Source organism: Hyla sarda, chromosome 4 (genome assembly GCF_029499605.1).
Source record: "Hyla sarda isolate aHylSar1 chromosome 4, aHylSar1.hap1, whole genome shotgun sequence".
Taxonomy (NCBI): domain Eukaryota; kingdom Metazoa; phylum Chordata; class Amphibia; order Anura; family Hylidae; genus Hyla; species Hyla sarda.
In genome coordinates, this window is record NC_079192.1 from 235,001 (window position 1) to 254,361 (window position 19,361).

At 43.2% G+C, this 19,361-nt stretch overlaps 2 protein-coding genes across 3 annotated transcripts in view; both read right to left on the bottom strand.

The window, feature by feature from the left end:
- Positions 1 to 2,508, bottom strand: part of TFR2 (transferrin receptor 2) — a 150,091-nt gene extending 147,583 nt beyond the window's left edge. Inside the window, exon 1 of one of the 2 annotated variants that reach the window (XM_056569953.1) lies at positions 2,393 to 2,508. The gene's annotated coding sequence lies outside the window, so the exon portion shown is untranslated. Of the gene's footprint in view, positions 1 to 2,005; positions 2,288 to 2,392 lie in introns of those variants that run through there. The other variant, XM_056569952.1, reaches the window with a different exon arrangement.
- Positions 2,509 to 8,378: 5,870 nt separating this feature from the next.
- The window catches only part of LOC130367531 (actin-like protein 6B), a 44,206-nt gene continuing 33,223 nt past the window's right edge, over positions 8,379 to 19,361 (bottom strand). Inside the window, exons 9-14 of the mRNA XM_056569957.1 lie at positions 18,190 to 18,251; positions 12,089 to 12,203; positions 9,733 to 9,813; positions 9,503 to 9,598; positions 9,177 to 9,263; positions 8,379 to 9,031 (exon numbers count right to left, since the gene is read on the bottom strand). Of these exons, the coding sequence (XP_056425932.1) occupies positions 8,951 to 9,031; positions 9,177 to 9,263; positions 9,503 to 9,598; positions 9,733 to 9,813; positions 12,089 to 12,203; positions 18,190 to 18,251 (522 nt within the window). The 3' untranslated portion in view covers positions 8,379 to 8,950. The remainder of the gene's footprint in view (positions 9,032 to 9,176; positions 9,264 to 9,502; positions 9,599 to 9,732; positions 9,814 to 12,088; positions 12,204 to 18,189; positions 18,252 to 19,361) is intronic.

Genomic DNA, 19,361 nt, shown 5'->3' on the forward strand with positions numbered 1-19,361 from the left:
ATGTGGTGGTATGTGCTGACGGTAGTGTGTGCTGACGTGGTGGTGGTATGTGCTGACGTGGTGGTGGTATGTGCTGATGTGGTGGTGGGGGTGGTATGTGCTGACGTGGTGGGGGTGCTGATGGTAGTATGTGCTGACGTGGTGGGGGTGCTGATGGTAGTGTGTGCTGACGTGGTGGGGGTGCTGATGGTAGTATGTGCTGATGGTGGTATGTGCGGACATGGTGGGGGTACTGATGGTGGTATGTGCTGACATGGTGGGGGTAGTACTGTGGCTGCTAACACTGTGGCACCAATGGTAGTAGAACTGAAAGATCATGGGATTGAAGATCTGGAGATGACTTATAAACTGGTACCCAGTTAGGATTGGGGAAGGAGAATGACTGACTATGGCGAGGGTGGTCAGACAGTCCACCATCTTCCTGTACAGACAAGCAGCCAGTGCACGGGCCCTATGTATGAGACATATGTGTGTCCTATCCTGTGATGACATGGTGCCGCTTATCTCTGTGAAGTGTGGACTCTCAGGAGATGGAGGGGTGGGGGAGGTTCCCGGTAACACGAGTGTTATAAGAACTTCGGAGTACTCTGTGAGGTCCCGGGGGACACGCCTATGATAAGTCTATCTGTCCGTACACATGTGTCTAATATGGAACCTTAATGGGGTAACGCCCTCACCCCAGGACCCAACGCCAACAGGAAGTCACGCACTGCATCTGTGACACCATGAAGATAGAGTTCTGCCGGTCCTTGTTCTTTCTATCACAAGTCCTTCTACTACTGTCATATAGTGTAACTGGGGCAGCTACAGTCCCTGCACAATAACCACATGTAAGGGCAAAAATCCTCACATCAACATAATATACTGTAATGTATCCAGTGTCATATACCAGAGGGCTCCATAGTGTGATTGCTCTTACAGTATAGACTCCATAGTGTGACCGCTCTTACAGTATAGACCCCGTAGTGTGACCGCTCTTACAGTATAGACCCCGTAGTGTGACCGCTCTTACAGTATAGACCCCGTAGTGTGACCCCTCTTACAGTAGAGACCCCGTAGTGGGACCCCTCTTACAGTAGAGATCCCGTAGTGGGACCCCTCTTACAGTAGAGACCCCGTAGTGGGACCCCTCTTACAGTAGAGACCCCGTAGTGGGACCCCTCTTACAGTAGAGACCCCGTAGTGGGACCCCTCTTACAGTAGAGACCCCGTAGTGGGACCCCTCTTACAGTAGAGACCCCGTAGTGGGACCCCTCTTACAGTAGAGACCCCGTAGAGGGACCCCTCTTACAGTAGAGACTCCGTAGAGGGACCCCTCTTACAGTAGAGACCCCGTAGAGGGACCCCTCTTACAGTAGAGACTCCGTAGTGTCCAAGGCAAGTGGTCGGCACTACCAAAAATCAGGTGCACGAGAAAGGCTTTCATGTCGTAACGCGTACTGCGTTTTGCTCTATGTGATATTGCAATTATAAAATAAAAAGAAGAAAGAAAGATTAATTTGAGTGACGGGACTCCTACTTTATTTAGACTCCATAGTGTGACCGCTCTTACAGTATAGACCCCATAGTGTGACCGCTCTTACAGTATAGACTCCATAGTGTGACCTCTCTCACAATATAGACTCCAAAGTGTGAGAATGGAGTGGTACTATGAAACTCTTAAGAGGGAGACCATGAAATATCTGCTGGAGGCTCGAGGAAGGATGTCCGGTAATAAGCCGTGATGATGGAGGAGTTGTGCAAGTTAGATCAGCAATGGGTAAATGTACGGGCCGAGGTTCCTGACCGGTGGGACACAAAGAAGCAGGTAGAATGGCGATTTGCCCTTTACAGAGATCAGAGATCTAGGAGGAGCAGGTGAAGCGGCTACTGGATCATGTGCACGAGCTGGAGCAAGAAAGACAGACAAGCCCACAGAAAAGGGTAGTCTCTGCCCCTAGGAAAGGGAGGATAAAGCTACCCTATGGGGCATTCTAAGAGGATTCTGAAGACATTTGATGAGTACCTTGAGATATTTGAGCGACAGTGCGGGATGAGCCGGATGAGTGGGTCCCTGTGCTGGTGACTAAGCTTGCCGGCTGAGCACAGGCTGCCTATGAGAGCATGCCCCCTGAGGAACAATACTTATCTTCCCAGACTTATTCCAATACTTATCTTCCTGGCCGTGTCTGCCGGTCCTTCGGACAAGCGAGGAGTCATGTTGAATGGGATCAGAAGAGCATGTGCCATGGTTGTTCCATAACTGTGTGTATCCACCATCCCCTGAGGAGAATCTGCCCGGCAACAACACTCACAGCCTTATAAGGGCAATGGAATGTGTCATGAGGGGGGGATTCAAAACTGTTGATTACCTCGTGTCATGGTGAGGGGGGTCTGAAAACTGTTGTTTTACCTCAATACATCAGTTTATGTTCTGAGTTCACATGGAATAGAGGTGAGTAATGTCTTCTCTGAGGGAAGGACATAATGATCACATGGTTCTGGTGTCTTCTCTGAGGGAAGGACATAATAATCACATGGTTCTGGTGTCTTCTCTGAGGGAAGGACATAATAATCACATGGTTCTGGTGTCTTCTCTGAGGGAAGGACATAATGATCACATGGTTCTGGTGTCTTCTCTGAGGGAAGGACATAATGATCACATGGTTCTGGTGTCTTCTCTGAGGACATAAGGATCCCATGGTTCTGGTGTCTTCTCTGAGGGAAGGACATAATGATCACATGGTTCTGGTGTCTTCTCTGAGGGAAGGACATAATAATCACATAGTTCTGTTGTCTTCTCTAAGGGAAGGACATAATGATCACATGGTTCTGGTGTCTTCTCTGAGGGAAGGACATAATGATCACATGGTTCTGTTGTCTTCTCTAAGGGAAGGACATAATGATCACATGGTTCTGGTGTCTTCTCTGAGGGAAGGACATAATAATCACATGGTTCTGGTGTCTTCTCTGAGGACATAAGGATCCCATGGTTCTGGTGTCTTCTCTGAGGGAAGGACATAATAATCACATGGTTCTGGTGTCTTCTCTGAGGGAAGGAAATAATGATCACATGGTTCTGGTGTCTTCTCTGAGGGAAGGACATAATGATCACATGGTTCTGGTGTCTTCTCTGAGGGAAGGACATAATAATCACATGGTTCTGGTGTCTTCTCTGAGGACATAAGGATCCCATGGTTCTGGTGTCTTCTCTGAGGGAAGGACATAATAATCACATGGTTCTGGTGTCTTCTCTGAGGGAAGGACATAATAATCACATGGTTCTGGTGTCTTCTCTGAGGGAAGGACATAATAATCACATGGTTCTGGTGTCTTCTCTTAGGGAAGGACATAATAATCACATGGTTCTGGTGTCTTCTCTGAGGGAAGGACATAATAATCACATGGTTCTGGTGTCTTCTCTGAGGGAAGGACATAAGGATCACATGGTTCTGGTGTCTTCTCTGAGGGAAGGACATAAGGATCACATGGTTCTGGTGTCTTCTCTGAGGGAAGGACATAAGGATCACATGGTTCTGGTGTCTTCTCTGAGGGAAGGACATAATGATCACATGGTTCTGGTGTCTTCTCTGAGGGAAGGATATAATAATCACATGGTTCTGGTGTCTTCTCTGAGGGAAGGACATAATAATCACATGGTTCTGGTGTCTTCTCTGAGGGAAGGATATAATAATCACATGGTTCTGGTGTCTTCTCTGAGGACATAAGGATCACATGGTTCTGGTGTCTTCTCTGAGGGAAGGAAATAATGATCACATGGTTCTGGTGTCTTCTCTGAGGGAAGGAAATAATGATCACATGGTTCTGGTGTCTTCTCTGAGGGAAGGACATAATGATCACATGGTTCTGGTGTCTTCTCTGAGGGAAGGACATAATGATCACATGGTTCTGGTGTCTTCTCTGAGGGAAGGACATAATGATCACATAGTTCTGTTGTCTTCTCTAAGGGAAGGACATAATAATCACATGGTTCTGGTGTCTTCTCTGAGGGAAGGAAATAATGATCACATGGTTCTGGTGTCTTCTCTGAGGGAAGGAAATAATGATCACATGGTTCTGGTGTCTTCTCTGAGGGAAGGACATAATGATCACATGGTTCTGGTGTCTTCTCTGAGGGAAGGACATAATGATCACATGGTTCTGGTGTCTTCTCTGAGGGAAGGACATAATGATCACATGGTTCTGGTGTCTTCTCTGAGGGAAGGACATAATGATCACATGGTTCTGGTGTCTTCTCTGAGGGAAGGACATAAGGATCACATGGTTCTGGGGGTCTTCTCTGAGGGGACAAAAGGATCACATGGTTCTTGGGTCTTCTATGAGGGGACATAAGGATCACATGGTTGTGGTGTCTTTTCTGAGGGGACATAAGGAGCGCATCATCTCAGGACAACACGGAGCTACCCAGTTGGCATATAAGGGCTCTGTGACAAATACAGTGGTCCCTCAACATTCGATGGTAATTCGTTCCAAACGAGCCATCGTTTGTCGAATCCATCGTATGTTGAGGGTTTCGTGCAATGTAAAGTATAGTATAGGAAGCTGTACTCCCCTGTCCCGCCGCTCCCGATGGTGTCCCCGCCGCTCCTGATGGTGTCCACGGGCCTCCGCTGGGCTCTCCTGGTCTTCTCCGGTCCTCTGCTGAGCTCTCCTGGTTTTCTCCGGTCCTCCGCAAGGCCTTACTGGGCCTACGTAGCGACGTCATTACATTGCTGCGTACGCTGTTCCTATTGGATGATGGGACGGCGTGCGCAGCTTCGTATTGACGTCACCGGAGAGGGCCGAGAAGACACCGGAGGACCAGCGCTGGACCCGAACGGCACCCCGGAGCATCATGGAGGGGTAAGTAATACTCACCGCACCACACGGGGAACATTAAGCTGCTATCCGGCAGCAGCTTAAGCATTTTGCGCTGTCGGATAGCACTTAATGCGATGGCCCCGACATGGAAAAGCATTGTATGTCGATGCTGACATCGACATGCGATGGCCTCTGAGAGGCCATCGTATGTCGATTTGACGATTTGATCATATGTCGGGGCCATCGTAGGTCAGGGGGTCACTGTATTCAGTTCTAAAAACATCTGTCCAGGCATGCTGGGATTTGTATTTTTTTTTTTTTTTTTTTTGCAACAGCTGGAGGCCTACAGTTTAGAGACCAATGATTTAGAGTAAGGAAGGTTGAGCATGTGATCTCCTTCCATCCAGAGATAGATAAAAGACCTTTCAGGACTGCAGGCCGGGCCTAGAGACGGTGGGTATTGCAGCTCAGTTCAGTACCATAGGCCAAGTCCTGTTCTACACTCCCTTTTGGCTCTGAATACGTTTTGAAGCCCAATGTAAACCTTTTCTCCCGAAATAATACTGTCCCAGTGTAGACAGGAGACATGAATGTCATTTCAGGACACTCTGGGTCTGGTGAGGGTTAATACAGCAGATGTGTGAGCAGGAGAGATAAGACCATCTGGAGACTCCAGGACTGGAGAACTCAACAATTAAAGTAACCAAGGTGACATCTATGTGAGGGATCAAGAGGAAAACATACAGTGCAAGCATCTCACCAGGGTGTAAAGTGATAGGAGCATCTCACCAGGGTGTAAAGTGATAGGAGCATCTCACCAGGGTGTAAAGTGACGGGAGCATCTCACCAGGGTGTAAAGTGATAGGAGCATCTCACCAGGGTGTAAAGTGATAGGAGCATCTCACCAGGGTGTAAAGTGACAGGAGCATCTCACCAGGGTGTAAAGTGACGGGAGCATCTCACCAGGGTGTAAAGTGATAGGAGCATCTCACCAGGGTGTAAAGTGATGGGAGCATCTCACCAGGGTGTAAAGTGACGGGAGCATCTCACCAGGGTGTAAAGTGACGGGAGCATCTCACCAGGGTGTAAAGTGACGGGAGCATCTCACCAGGGTGTAAAGTGACGGGAGCATCTCACCAGGGTGTAAAGTGACGGGAGCATCTCACCAGGGTGTAAAGTGACGGGAGCATCTCACCAGGGTGTAAAGTGACGGGAGCATCTCACCAGGGTGTAAAGTGACAGGAGCATCTCACCAGGGTGTAAAGTGATAGGAGCATCTCACAAGGGTGTAAAGTGATAGGAGCATCTCACCAGGGTGTAAAGTGATAGGAGCATCTCACCAGGGTGTAAAGTGACGGGAGCATCTCACCAGGGTGTAAAGTGATAGGAGCATCTCACCAGGGTGTAAAGTGATGGGAGCATCTCACCAGGGTGTAAAGTGACGGGAGCATCTCACGAGGGTGTAAAGTGACGGGAGCATCTCACGAGGGTGTAAAGTGACGGGAGCATATCACGAGGGTGTAAAGTGACGGGAGCATCTCACCAGGGTGTGAAGTGACGGGAGCATCTCACCAGGGTGTGAAGTGACGGGAGCAGCTCACCAGGGTGTGAAGTGACGGGAGCAGCTCACCAGGGTGTGAAGTGACGGGAGCAGCTCACCAGGGTGTAAAGTGGGGGGAGCAGCTCACCAGGGTGTAAAGTGGGGGAAACATCTCACCAGGGCAAACCTCTGACCAGTCTTAACCTGTCACAAGTATGCACATACATAAATACATACACTCATCACACAAATACAAACCTACACACGATGTGCATAGATACACAGCACTATTATTATCCATAGATACACAAACACCATACACACACACCGTGCACATACATACATAGCACTATTATTATCCATTACATGCACATACATAAATACACACACACAGATACATACACATACCATGCACATACACACACACACACACACACATACATAGCACTATTATTATCCATTACATGCACATATACACATACCATGCACATACATACATACATGCATACACACATAGATACATACACATACATACATACACACACACAGATACATACACATACCATGCACATACATACACACACACACATACATAGCACTATTATTATCCATTACAAGCACATACATACACATACCATGCACATACATACACACACACACACACAACTATTATTATCCATTACATGCACATACATACATACACATACCATGCACATACACATGCATACACACATAGATACATACACATACATACACACACACATAGATACATACACATACCATGCACATACACACACACAACATACACACATAGATACATACACATACCATGCACATACATACATAGATACATACATAGATACATACACACAGTGCACATACCTACATAGCACAATTATTATTCATTACATGCACTTGTCGCCCACACTCACCTGTTCCTCTCCTCGTTCTTCAAATTCTGTCTAAATAAAGCAAAGTCCACCCTGGACTGTGCCACCACTTCCCAAACATTGTCCATGTGTAAATAGTGTGAGGACAGAGAGGGTGCTGCTGCCAGACATCCCTGATAAACATCACAACCCCTGCCCAGAGGTGTCTCCTGTCTGCAGCCTCTGGCGCCACAGCCCAGGGTCACCAACCAACCGTAACCCTCAGGGTGCTGGGGCCCTCACCTTATAGGTCTATGGAGATGACTTCTATGATGGGTGAAGAAGTGTTGGCACCAGGGGTGTGTGCCCTATGTCGCCTGCTAGGTGCCCAGGTGTGCAGGACCGGCGGACATCCTCACCATCTTCTATTAGGTAACAGGGAACAAACCGCAACCAATAGGGGCCAAGACCACTTACCATGATGGCTATGTGAGAGTATGGGTACATTCAGTGCAGCAGTATAATTCAGTCACTGTATTGCAATATAATTCAGTCAGTGTATGGCGGTATAATTCAGTCACTGCATTGCGATATAATTCAGTCACTGTATGGTGGTATCATTCAGTCACTATATGGTGGTATAATTCAGTCACTGCATGGCTGTATAATTCAGTCACTGTATGGCGACATAATTCAGTCACTGTATGGCGACATAATTCAGTCACTGTATGGCGACATAATTCAGTCACTGTATGGCGACATAATTCAGTCACTGCATGGCGGTATAATTCAGTCACTGCATGGCGGTATAATTCAGTCACTGCATGGCGGTATAATTCAGTCACTGCATGGCGGTATAATTCAGTCACTGCATGGCGGTATAATTCAGTCACTGCATGGCGGTATAATTCAGTCACTGCATGGCGGTATAATTCAGTCACTGCATGGCGGTATAATTCAGTCACTGCATGGCGGTATAATTCAGTCACTGCATGGCGGTATAATTCAGTCACTGTACGGCTTTATCATTCAGTCATACAGGGGGCGGGGCTGTGATCACATCATTATATTACTATTATATCAATGATGTCATACAGGGGGCGGGGCTGTGACTACCTCTCAGACATGATGCCCTGTTCCCATATATATAATATATGTCCTCACAGTGATAGGATTTGAGGTTGTTGTTTTATTACATCTTCAGGTTGTATTGTATAGATGATGAATGTGATAATGTAGGGAGCGTTTCCCTTTAAGACAATGGTCAGTCCTTGAGTCATCCTCTTCTGATCACTGATGATTATTATTATTTCTAAGTGTTGCCACGAAAGCTGGGTGACCACCCCTGAAAGATCGATACCCAACTATCCCAGGAACACAGAACACTTGTTATTTCCCGGGGAAGCAATGGTGTTGTGGTAGAACATGGAGCATTGTGTCGTCTTCTGGATGGATCTTCTGGATGGATCTTCTGGACGGGTCTTCTGGATGAATCTTTTGGATGAATCTTCTGGACGGGTCACTGGATGAATCTTTTGGATGAATCTTCTGGACGGGTCACTGGATGAATCTTTTGGATGAATCTTCTGGACGGGTCACTGGATGAATCTTTTGGATGAATCTTCTGGACGGGTCACTGGATGAATCTTTTGGATGAATCTTCTGGACGGGTCACTGGATGAATCTTTTGGATGAATCTTCTGGATGGGTCACTGGATGAATCTTTTGAGGATCTGAGGGATCAGGGACACTTCCGCTCCACACATTGCTTCCCTCCTTCCTCATATTCCTGCTTAGATATCCACATCTGCTGGAATGTTCCCTAGAAGAAGAAACACAGAAGGGTCTTCATACATCCTCTAGGCTATATAGCTCATTGAAACAGACCCTCAGCTGTGTGAGCAGGAGAAGGTCAGGATGGAACAACTAAAAAGCAAGCAGAGATCCTTATTCTGTATGTGACTCACCAGGGAGGCCAGTATGGACCCCCCAATCCAGGAGCTGAAGCGACGTTCGATGGAACTGTTACTGGCGATGAGCTTCAGGCGCATACTCTGGTGGAGAACAGGGAGACAGGAGGAAATTATTATAGGGAACACAAGCCTGCGCAGGTCCAGGGACCCAGAGACTGATTTTAGGGCCCCAACCATGACACAGCAATGATGCAACCAACATATGGGGTACAGAGGGAAGAGTTGCATCCAGGCCCGACCCTGAGGTTCTCCCAGACATAGAAGAAGAGCAGATGTCCACCATCCAGCATGGAACCCAGAGAATCCTCACAGCATCTTACCGGAGGGGTCTTCTGGGACAGCTCCCGATTCAGCCGGTCATTGAAGCCCTGGAGCAGAGTGTTCCCCCCAGTGACAATGACGCTGCCGTACAGACCCTGTCAGGGGGAGGGATGATATTAATAGGACATTTCTGCAGTGTCACCTCCCTCCCCCGCACAGAACACAATATCTAGTGACCCTAACAGACGGCCCCTGACTCCTGTGGTGTATGGGATAGTCAGATACTTACAGGCCGGATGTCTATATCGCACATTCCAATACTACTGGTGACCACGTGTCCAACCCCCAGCATCGTATTTCCAGAGAGGCCCTATAACAGAATATAAGTGTGTATTACATGGGGATTGTCTGTATTACATGTGTGATATTACATGAGGAGTGTCTGTATTACATGTGTGATATTACATGAGGATTGTCTGTATTACATGTGTGTTATTATATGAAGAGTGGCTGTATTACATGTGTGATATTACATGGAGAGTGGCTGTATTACATGTGTGATATTACATGGGGATTGTCTGTATTACATGTGTGATATTACATGAGGAGTGTCTGTATTACATGTGTAATATTACATGGGGAGTCTCTGTATTACATGTGTAATATTACATGGGGAGTGTCTGTATTACATGTGGGATATTACATGGGGAGTGTCTGTATTACATGTGGGATATTACATGAGGAGCGTCTGTATTACATGTGTGATATTGCATGGGGAGTGTCTGTATTACATGTGTAATATTACATGGGGAGTGTCTGTATTACATGTGGGATATTACATGGGGAGTGTCTGTATTACATGTGGGATATTACATGAGGAGCGTCTGTATTACATGTGTGATATTGCATGGGGAGTGTCTGTATTACATGTGTGATATTACATGGGGAGTGTCTGTATTAGGTTTGATATTACATGGGGAGTGTCTGTATTACATGTGTGATATTACATGGGGAGTGTCTGTATTTCATGTGTGATATTACATGGGCAGTGACTGTATTATATGTGTGATATTACATGAGGAGTGTCTATTTTACATGGGAAATGTCTGTATTACATGTGTGATATTACATGGAGAGTGTCTGCATTACATGTGTGATATTACATGGGGAGTGTCTGTATTACATGTGTGATATTACATGGGCAGTGACTGTATTATATGTGTGATATTACATGAGGAGTGTCTATTTTACATGGGAAATGTCTGTATTACATGTGTGATATTACATGGAGAGTGTCTGCATTACATGTGTGATATTACATGGGGAGGGTCTGTATTACATGTGTGATATTACATGGGGAGTGTCTGTATTAGGTTTGATATTACATGGGGAGTGTCTGTATTACATGTGTGATATTACATGGGGAGTGTCTGTATTTCATGTGTGATATTACATGGGCAGTGACTGTATTATATATGTGATATTACATGAGGAGTGTCTATTTTACATGGGAAATGTCTGTATTACATGTGTGATATTACATGGAGAGTGTCTGCATTACATGTGTGATATTACATGGGGAGTGTCTGTATTACATGTGTGATATTACATGGGCAGTGACTGTATTATATGTGTGATATTACATGAGGAGTGTCTATTTTACATGGGAAATGTCTGTATTACATGTGTGATATTACATGGAGAGTGTCTGCATTACATGTGTGATATTACATGGGGAGTGTCTGCATTACATGTGTGATATTACATGGGGAGTGTCTGCATTACATGTGTGATATTACATGGGGAGTGTCTGCATTACATGTGTGATATTACATAGGGAGTGTCTGTATTTCATGTGTGATATTACATGGGGAGTGTCTGTATTTCATGTGTGATATTACATAGGCAGTGTCTGTATTACATGTGTGATATTACATGGGGAGTGTCTGTATTTCATGTGTGATATTACATGGGGAGTGTCTGTATTACATGTGTGATATTACACGAGGAGTGTCTGTATTAGGTTTGATATTACATGGGGAGTGTCTGTAATACATGTGTGATATTACATGGGGAGTGTATTCCATGTGTGATATTACATGGGAAGTGTCTGTATTTCATGTGTGATATTACATGGGGAGTGTCTGTATTTCATGTGTGATATTACATGGGGAGTGTCTGTATTTCATGTGTGATATTACATGGGGAGTGTCTGTATTACATGTGTGATATTACATGGGGAGTGTCTGTATTACATGTGTGATATTACATGGAGTGTCTGTATTACATGTGTGATATTACATGGGGAGTGTCTGTATTCCATGTGTGATATTACATGGGAAGTGTCTGTATTCCATGTGTGATATTACATGGGAAGTGTCTGTATTCCATGTGTAATATTACATGGGGAGTGTCTGTATTTCATGTGTGATATTACATGGGGAGTGTCTGTATTACATGTGTGATATTACATGGAGTGTCTGTATTACATGTGTGATATTACATGGAGTGTCTGTATTACATGTGTGATATTACATGGGGAGTGTCTGTATTCCATGTGTGATATTACATGGGAAGTGTCTGTATTCCATGTGTAATATTACACAAGACACGTCTAGAGATTAAATTTAAATATAATTCCAGACCTTTACATTGGATGGGTCGAAGAGCCCCTCTGGTATCCGCAGTCTCTCTGCTCCATAATCTGTGTTGTACCCGTTTGGCATCTCATAATGGACAGTTGGCATCTGAGCCGCCACCCTACAAGGAGGAGTGGATTATAGTCATCCTGTGCTATATAACATATACAGTGACCCCCCCCCCCGACCTACGATGGCCCTGACATACGATCATTTCAGCATACGATCACTCTCAGAGGCCATGGTGAAGGCAGCATCAACATACAACGCTTTTGTATGTCGGGGCCATCGCATAAACGGCTATCCTGCAGCGCAGACTGCTTCAGCTGCCCCCGGATAGCCGTTTACAGTGCCCCGTGTGCTGCGGCGACTATCCTTACCTGTCCCCGTTGCTCTGGACCGTCCTCTTTGGGATCCCCTCCATCACCGGTGCTCTCCTTCGTCGTCATCACGTCGCCGCGCACGCCGTCCCGTCATCCAATAGGAGCGGCGTGCGTAGTGATGTGATGGCGGCAACTGAGAGCAAGGATCGCAGTGAAGCAGAGACGTCCGGAGCGTTGGGGACATTGGTGACAGCGATGGAGGGCGACATCCAGGCCAGCGGTGGCAGTGGTGATGGTCCGGAGCGGCGGGGACAGGTGAGCACAGCTTCCTATACTTTACATTGCACGGATCCCTCAACATACGATGGTTTCAACAAACGATGGTTCATTTAGAACGGATTCCCATCGTATGCTGAGGGACCACTGTACAGTATATACAGACATTATATCATTATCATGTGAGAAGTGCCTCCGCCATGTGACACATCGGGCCACTGTCCAGCATCATACATATGAAGGACATGACCTGTGCGTACTGTTCATCATACATATGAAGGACATGACCTGTGCGTACTGTTCATCATACATGTGAAGGATATGACCTGTGTGTACTGTTCATCATACATATGAAGGATATGACCTGAGCTTACTGTTCATCATACATATGAAGGATATGACCTGAGCTTACTGTTCATCATACATATGAAGGATATTATCTGAGCTTACTGTTCATCATACATATGAAGGATATGATCTGAGATTACTGTTCATCATACATATGAAGGATATGACCTGAGCTTACTGTTCATCATACATATGAAGGATATGATCTGAGCTTACTGTTCATCATACATATGAAGGATATGATCTGAGCTTACTGTTCATCATACATATGAAGGATATGATCTGTGCTTACTGTTCATCATACATATGAAGGATATGACCTGAGCTTACTGTTCATCATACATATGAAGGATATGACCTGAGCTTACTGTTCATCATACATATGAAGGATATTATCTGAGCTTACTGTTCATCATACATATGAAGGATATGACCTGAGCTTACTGTTCATCATACATGTGAAGGATACGACCTGAGCTTACTGTACATCATACATATGAAGGATACGACCTGTGTGTACTGTTCATCATACATATGAAGGATATTATCTGAGCTTACTGTTCATCATACATGTGAAGGATATGACCTGAGCTTACTGTTCATCATACATATGAAGGATACGACCTGTGTGTACTGTTCATCATACATATGAAGGATATTATCTGAGCTTACTGTTCATCATACATGTGAAGGATATGACCTGAGCTTACTGTTCATCATACATATGAAGGATATGACCTGAGCTTACTGTTCATCATACATATGAAGGATATGATCTGAGCTTACTGTTCATCATACATATGAAGGATATGACCTGAGCTTACTGTTCATCATACATATGAAGGATATGACCTGAGCTTACTGTTCATCATACATATGAAGGATATGACCTGAGCTTACTGTTCATCATACATATGAAGGATATGATCTGAGCTTACTGTACATCATACATATGAAGGATACGATCTGAGCTTACTGTTCATCATACATATGAAGGATATGACCTGAGCTTACTGTTCATCATACATATGAAGGATATGACCTGTGTGTAATGTTCATCATACATATGAAGGGTATGATCTGTGCGTACTGTTCATCATACATATGAAGGATATGATCTGAGCTTACTGTTCATCATACATATGAAGGATATGACCTGTGTGTAATGTTCATCATACATATGAAGGATATTATCTGTGCGTACTGTTCATCATACATATGAAGGATATTATCTGAGCTTACTGTTCATCATACATATGAAGGATATGACCTGAGCTTACTGTTCATCATACATATGAAGGGTATGATCTGTGCATACTGTTCATCATACATATGAAGGATATGACCTGAGCTTACTGTTCATCATACATATGAAGGATATTATCTGAGCTTACTGTTCATCATACATATGAAGGATATGACCTGAGCGTACTGTTCATCATACATATGAAGGGTATGATCTGTGCGTACTGTTCATCATACATATGAAGGGTATGACCTGAGCTTACTGTTCATCATACATATGAAGGATATGACCTGAGCTTACTGTTCATCATACATATGAAGGATATTATCTGAGCTTACTGTTCATCATACATATGAAGGATATGACCTGAGCGTACTGTTCATCATACATATGAAGGGTATGATCTGTGCGTACTGTTCATCATACATGTGAAGGATATGACCTGAGCTTACTGTTCATCATACATATGAAGGATATTATCTGAGCTTACTGTTCATCATACATATGAAGGATATGACCTGAGCTTACTGTTCATCATACATATGAAGGATATGATCTGAGTTTACTGTTCATCATACATATGAAGGATATGACCTGAGCTTACTGTTCATCATACATATGAAGGATATGATCTGAGCTTACTGTACATCATACATATGAAGGATACGATCTGAGCTTACTGTTCATCATACATATGAAGGATATGACCTGAGCTTACTGTTCATCATACATATGAAGGATATGACCTGAGCTTACTGTTCATCATACATATGAAGGATATGACCTGAGCTTACTGTTCATCATACATATGAAGGGTATGATCTGTGCGTACTGTTCATCATACATATGAAGGATATGACCTGTGTGTACTGTTCATCATACATATGAAGGATATGACCTGAGCTTACTGTTCATCATACATATGAAGGATATGACCTGAGCTTACTGTTCATCATACATATGAAGGATATGATCTGAGCTTACTGTTCATCATACATATGAAGGATATGACCTGAGCTTACTGTTCATCATACATATGAAGGATATGACCTGAGCTTACTGTTCATCATACATATGAAGGATATTATCTGAGCTTACTGTTAATCATACATATGAAGGATATGACCTGAGCTTACTGTTCATCATACATATGAAGGATATGATCTGAGTTTACTGTTCATCATACATATGAAGGATATGACCTGAGCTTACTGTTCATCATACATATGAAGGATATGATCTGAGCTTACTGTACATCATACATATGAAGGATACGATCTGAGCTTACTGTTCATCATACATATGAAGGATACGACCTGAGCTTACTGTTCATCATACATATGAAGGATATGACCTGAGCTTACTGTTCATCATACATATGAAGGATATGACCTGAGCTTACTGTTCATCATACATATGAAGGGTATGATCTGTGCGTACTGTTCATCATACATATGAAGGATATGACCTGTGTGTACTGTTCATCATACATATGAAGGATATGACCTGAGCTTACTGTTCATCATACATATGAAGGATATGACCTGAGCTTACTGTTCATCATACATATGAAGGATATGATCTGAGCTTACTGTTCATCATACATATGAAGGATATGACCTGAGCTTACTGTCCATCATACATATGAAGGATATGACCTGAGCTTACTGTTCATCATACATATGAAGGATATTATCTGAGCTTACTGTTCATCATACATATGAAGGATATGACCTGAGCGTACTGTTCATCATACATATGAAGGATATTATCTGAGCTTACTGTTCATCATACATATGAAGGATATGACCTGAGCTTACTGTTCATCATACATATGAAGGCTATGAGCTGAGCTTACTGTTCATCATACATATGAAGGATATGATCTGAGCTTACTGTTCATCATACATATGAAGGCTATTATCTGAGCTTACTGTTCATCATACATATGAAGGCTATTATCTGAGCTTACTGTTCATCATACATATGAAGGATATGAGCTGAGCTTACTGTTCATCATACATATGAAGGGTATGATCTGCGCTTACTGTTCATCATACATATGAAGGGTATGATCTGTGCGTACTGTTCATCATACATATGATGGATATAACCTGAGCTTACTGTTCATCATACATATGAAGGATACGACCTGAGCTTACTGTTCATCATACATATGAAGGATATGATCTGAGCTTACTGTTCATCATACATATGAAGGATATGATCTGTGCTTACTGTACATCATACATGATGGATATAACCTGAGCTTACTGTTCATCATACATATGAAGGATATGAGCTGAGCTTACTGTTCATCATACATATGAAGGATATGATCTGTGCTTACTGTTCATCATACATAGGAAGGATATTATCTGAGCTTATTGTACATCATACATATGAAGGATATGATCTGAGCTTACTGTTCATCATACATATGAAGGATATGACCTGAGATTACTGCTCATCATACATATGAAGGATATGACCTGAGATTACTGTTGTACATCATACATATGAAGGATATGACCTGAGCTTACTGTTCATCATACATATGAAGGATATGACCTGAGATTACTGTTCATCATACATATGAAGGATATGACCTGAGATTACTGTTCATCATACACATGAAGGATATGACCTGAGCTTACTGTTCATCATACATATGAAGGATATGATCTGAGCTTACTGTTCATCATACATATGAAGGATATGACCTGAGATTACTGCTCATCATACATATGAAGGATATGACCTGAGATTACTGTTGTACATCATACATATGAAGGATATGACCTGAGCTTACTGTTCATCATACATATGAAGGATATGAGCTGAGCTTACTGTTCATCATACATATGAAGGATATGACCTGAGCTTACTGTTCATCATACATAGGAAGGATATTATCTGAGCTTATTGTACATCATACATATGAAGGATATGATCTGAGCTTACTGTTCATCATACATATGAAGGATATGACCTGAGATTACTGCTCATCATACATATGAAGGATATGACCTGAGCTTACTGTTCATCATACATATGAAGGATATGACCTGAGATTACTGTTCATCATACATATGAAGGATATGACCTGAGCTTACTGCTCATCATACATATGAAGGATATGATCTGAGCTTACTGTTCATCATACATATGAAGGACATGACCTGAGCTTACTGTTCATCATACATATGAAGGCTATTATCTGAGCTTACTGTTCATCATACATATGAAGGATATGACCTGAGCGTACTGTTCATCATACATATGAAGGATATGATCTGAGCTTACTGTTCATCATACATATGAAGGATATGATCTGAGATTACTGTTCATCATACATATGAAGGATATGACCTGAGCTTACTGTTCATCATACATATGAAGGCTATGAGCTGAGCTTACTGTTCATCATACATATGAAGGATATTATCTGAGCTTACTGTTCATCATACATATGAAGGATATGACCTGAGCTTACTGTTCATCATACATATGAAGGATATTATCTGAGCTTACTGTTCATCATACATATGAAGGATATTATCTGAGCTTACTGTTCATCATACATATGAAGGATATGACCTGAGCTTACTGTTCATCATACATATGAAGGATATTATCTGAGCTTACTGTTCATCATACATATGAAGGATATTATCTGAGCTTACTGTTCATCATACATATGAAGGATATGATCTGTGCGTACTGTTCATCATACATATGAAGGATATTATCTGAGCTTACTGTTCATCATACATATGAAGGATATTATCTGAGCTTACTGTTCATCATACATATGAAGGATATGATCTGTGCGTACTGTTCATCATACATATGAAGGATATTATCTGAGCGTACTGTTCATCATACATATGAAGGATATTATCTGAGCTTACTGTTCATCATACGGAGAGTCAGATACTTGTAGGACAGAGGCCTGGAAATCCTGGATCACCTCCTAAAGATCATCCAAGGAGAAGATCAGTAATAACACAAGACCCCCCCATCACATCATACATATACTTTACATGGCCTATAGACATACAGTGGAGAATGTTCTAGAGTGGGGAGGAGTCATTTAGGACGGCCCCTTCCACCTAACAAAACTAGAAGTAAAACCTTCAGCGAGAGGATGGACCAGTGAGTTGAAGAGGCCGAACCAGTCCTAACCCAGGATCTCGCGGACCTCGCGGCTCCTGTGTTCTCTGTACTTCCTCGTCCCCTCTGAAACAAGCGCCTGAAAGATTCGTTAATTTCTAACGATAATTTGTTTTCCCTTAGTCCTAACAGTAGCACAGATGGGGTATTCCACCCCCCGCAAACTGGTTAGGACAGATGGAAATTTATTGAATTAAAATTAATTAAACACACCCACTTTACCCTGTATGAGTAGGAGGGTCAGTAAGAAGAAACTAAAAGAAAAACTAACAATTAGTAATTAATAATTAACCAAAAATAATAGAATTTTAAATTCGGGAGGGAAAGTTGTGGTACTGTTAGGATATAGCACTATATATTCGCAATTACGAATATTCACTTTTTTTTTGTTCACAGTACACATCACAGTGATCACCGATCATCCCTCCCTGCTCTTCGCATATGTGCATATTCGCGAATATTGAGCCCTCCATTCTTTAAAAGTATAGGGAACTAATGGGCTAGTGCAGTGGTCTCCAACCTACGGATCTCCAGATGTTGCAAAACTACAACTCCCAGCATGCCCGGACAGCCGTTGGCTGTCCATGCATGCTGGGAGTTGTAGTTTTCCAAAATTTGGAGGTCCGCAGGTTGGAGACCACTGCACTAGTGCATTAACTCAGCGATTTTTTTGCCAGTTGAAACCAATAGGCCCATTGTGGTCTATTGGGATCTCACGGTATGTAAAATTGTAAGATAAGCAGGAGGGTCTCGGCAGTACAGTGGATGGGAGACCACGTGGTGGTTCGATTCTCTATTGTTACAGTGTTGTGGATTAACCTTTTTACTCTTGATTGACAAATGTAGGTCAATTGGTAATTAAGAAAGCCTTTGAACCGTGGGAACTAGGTCAATTGGCAATTAACCCCTT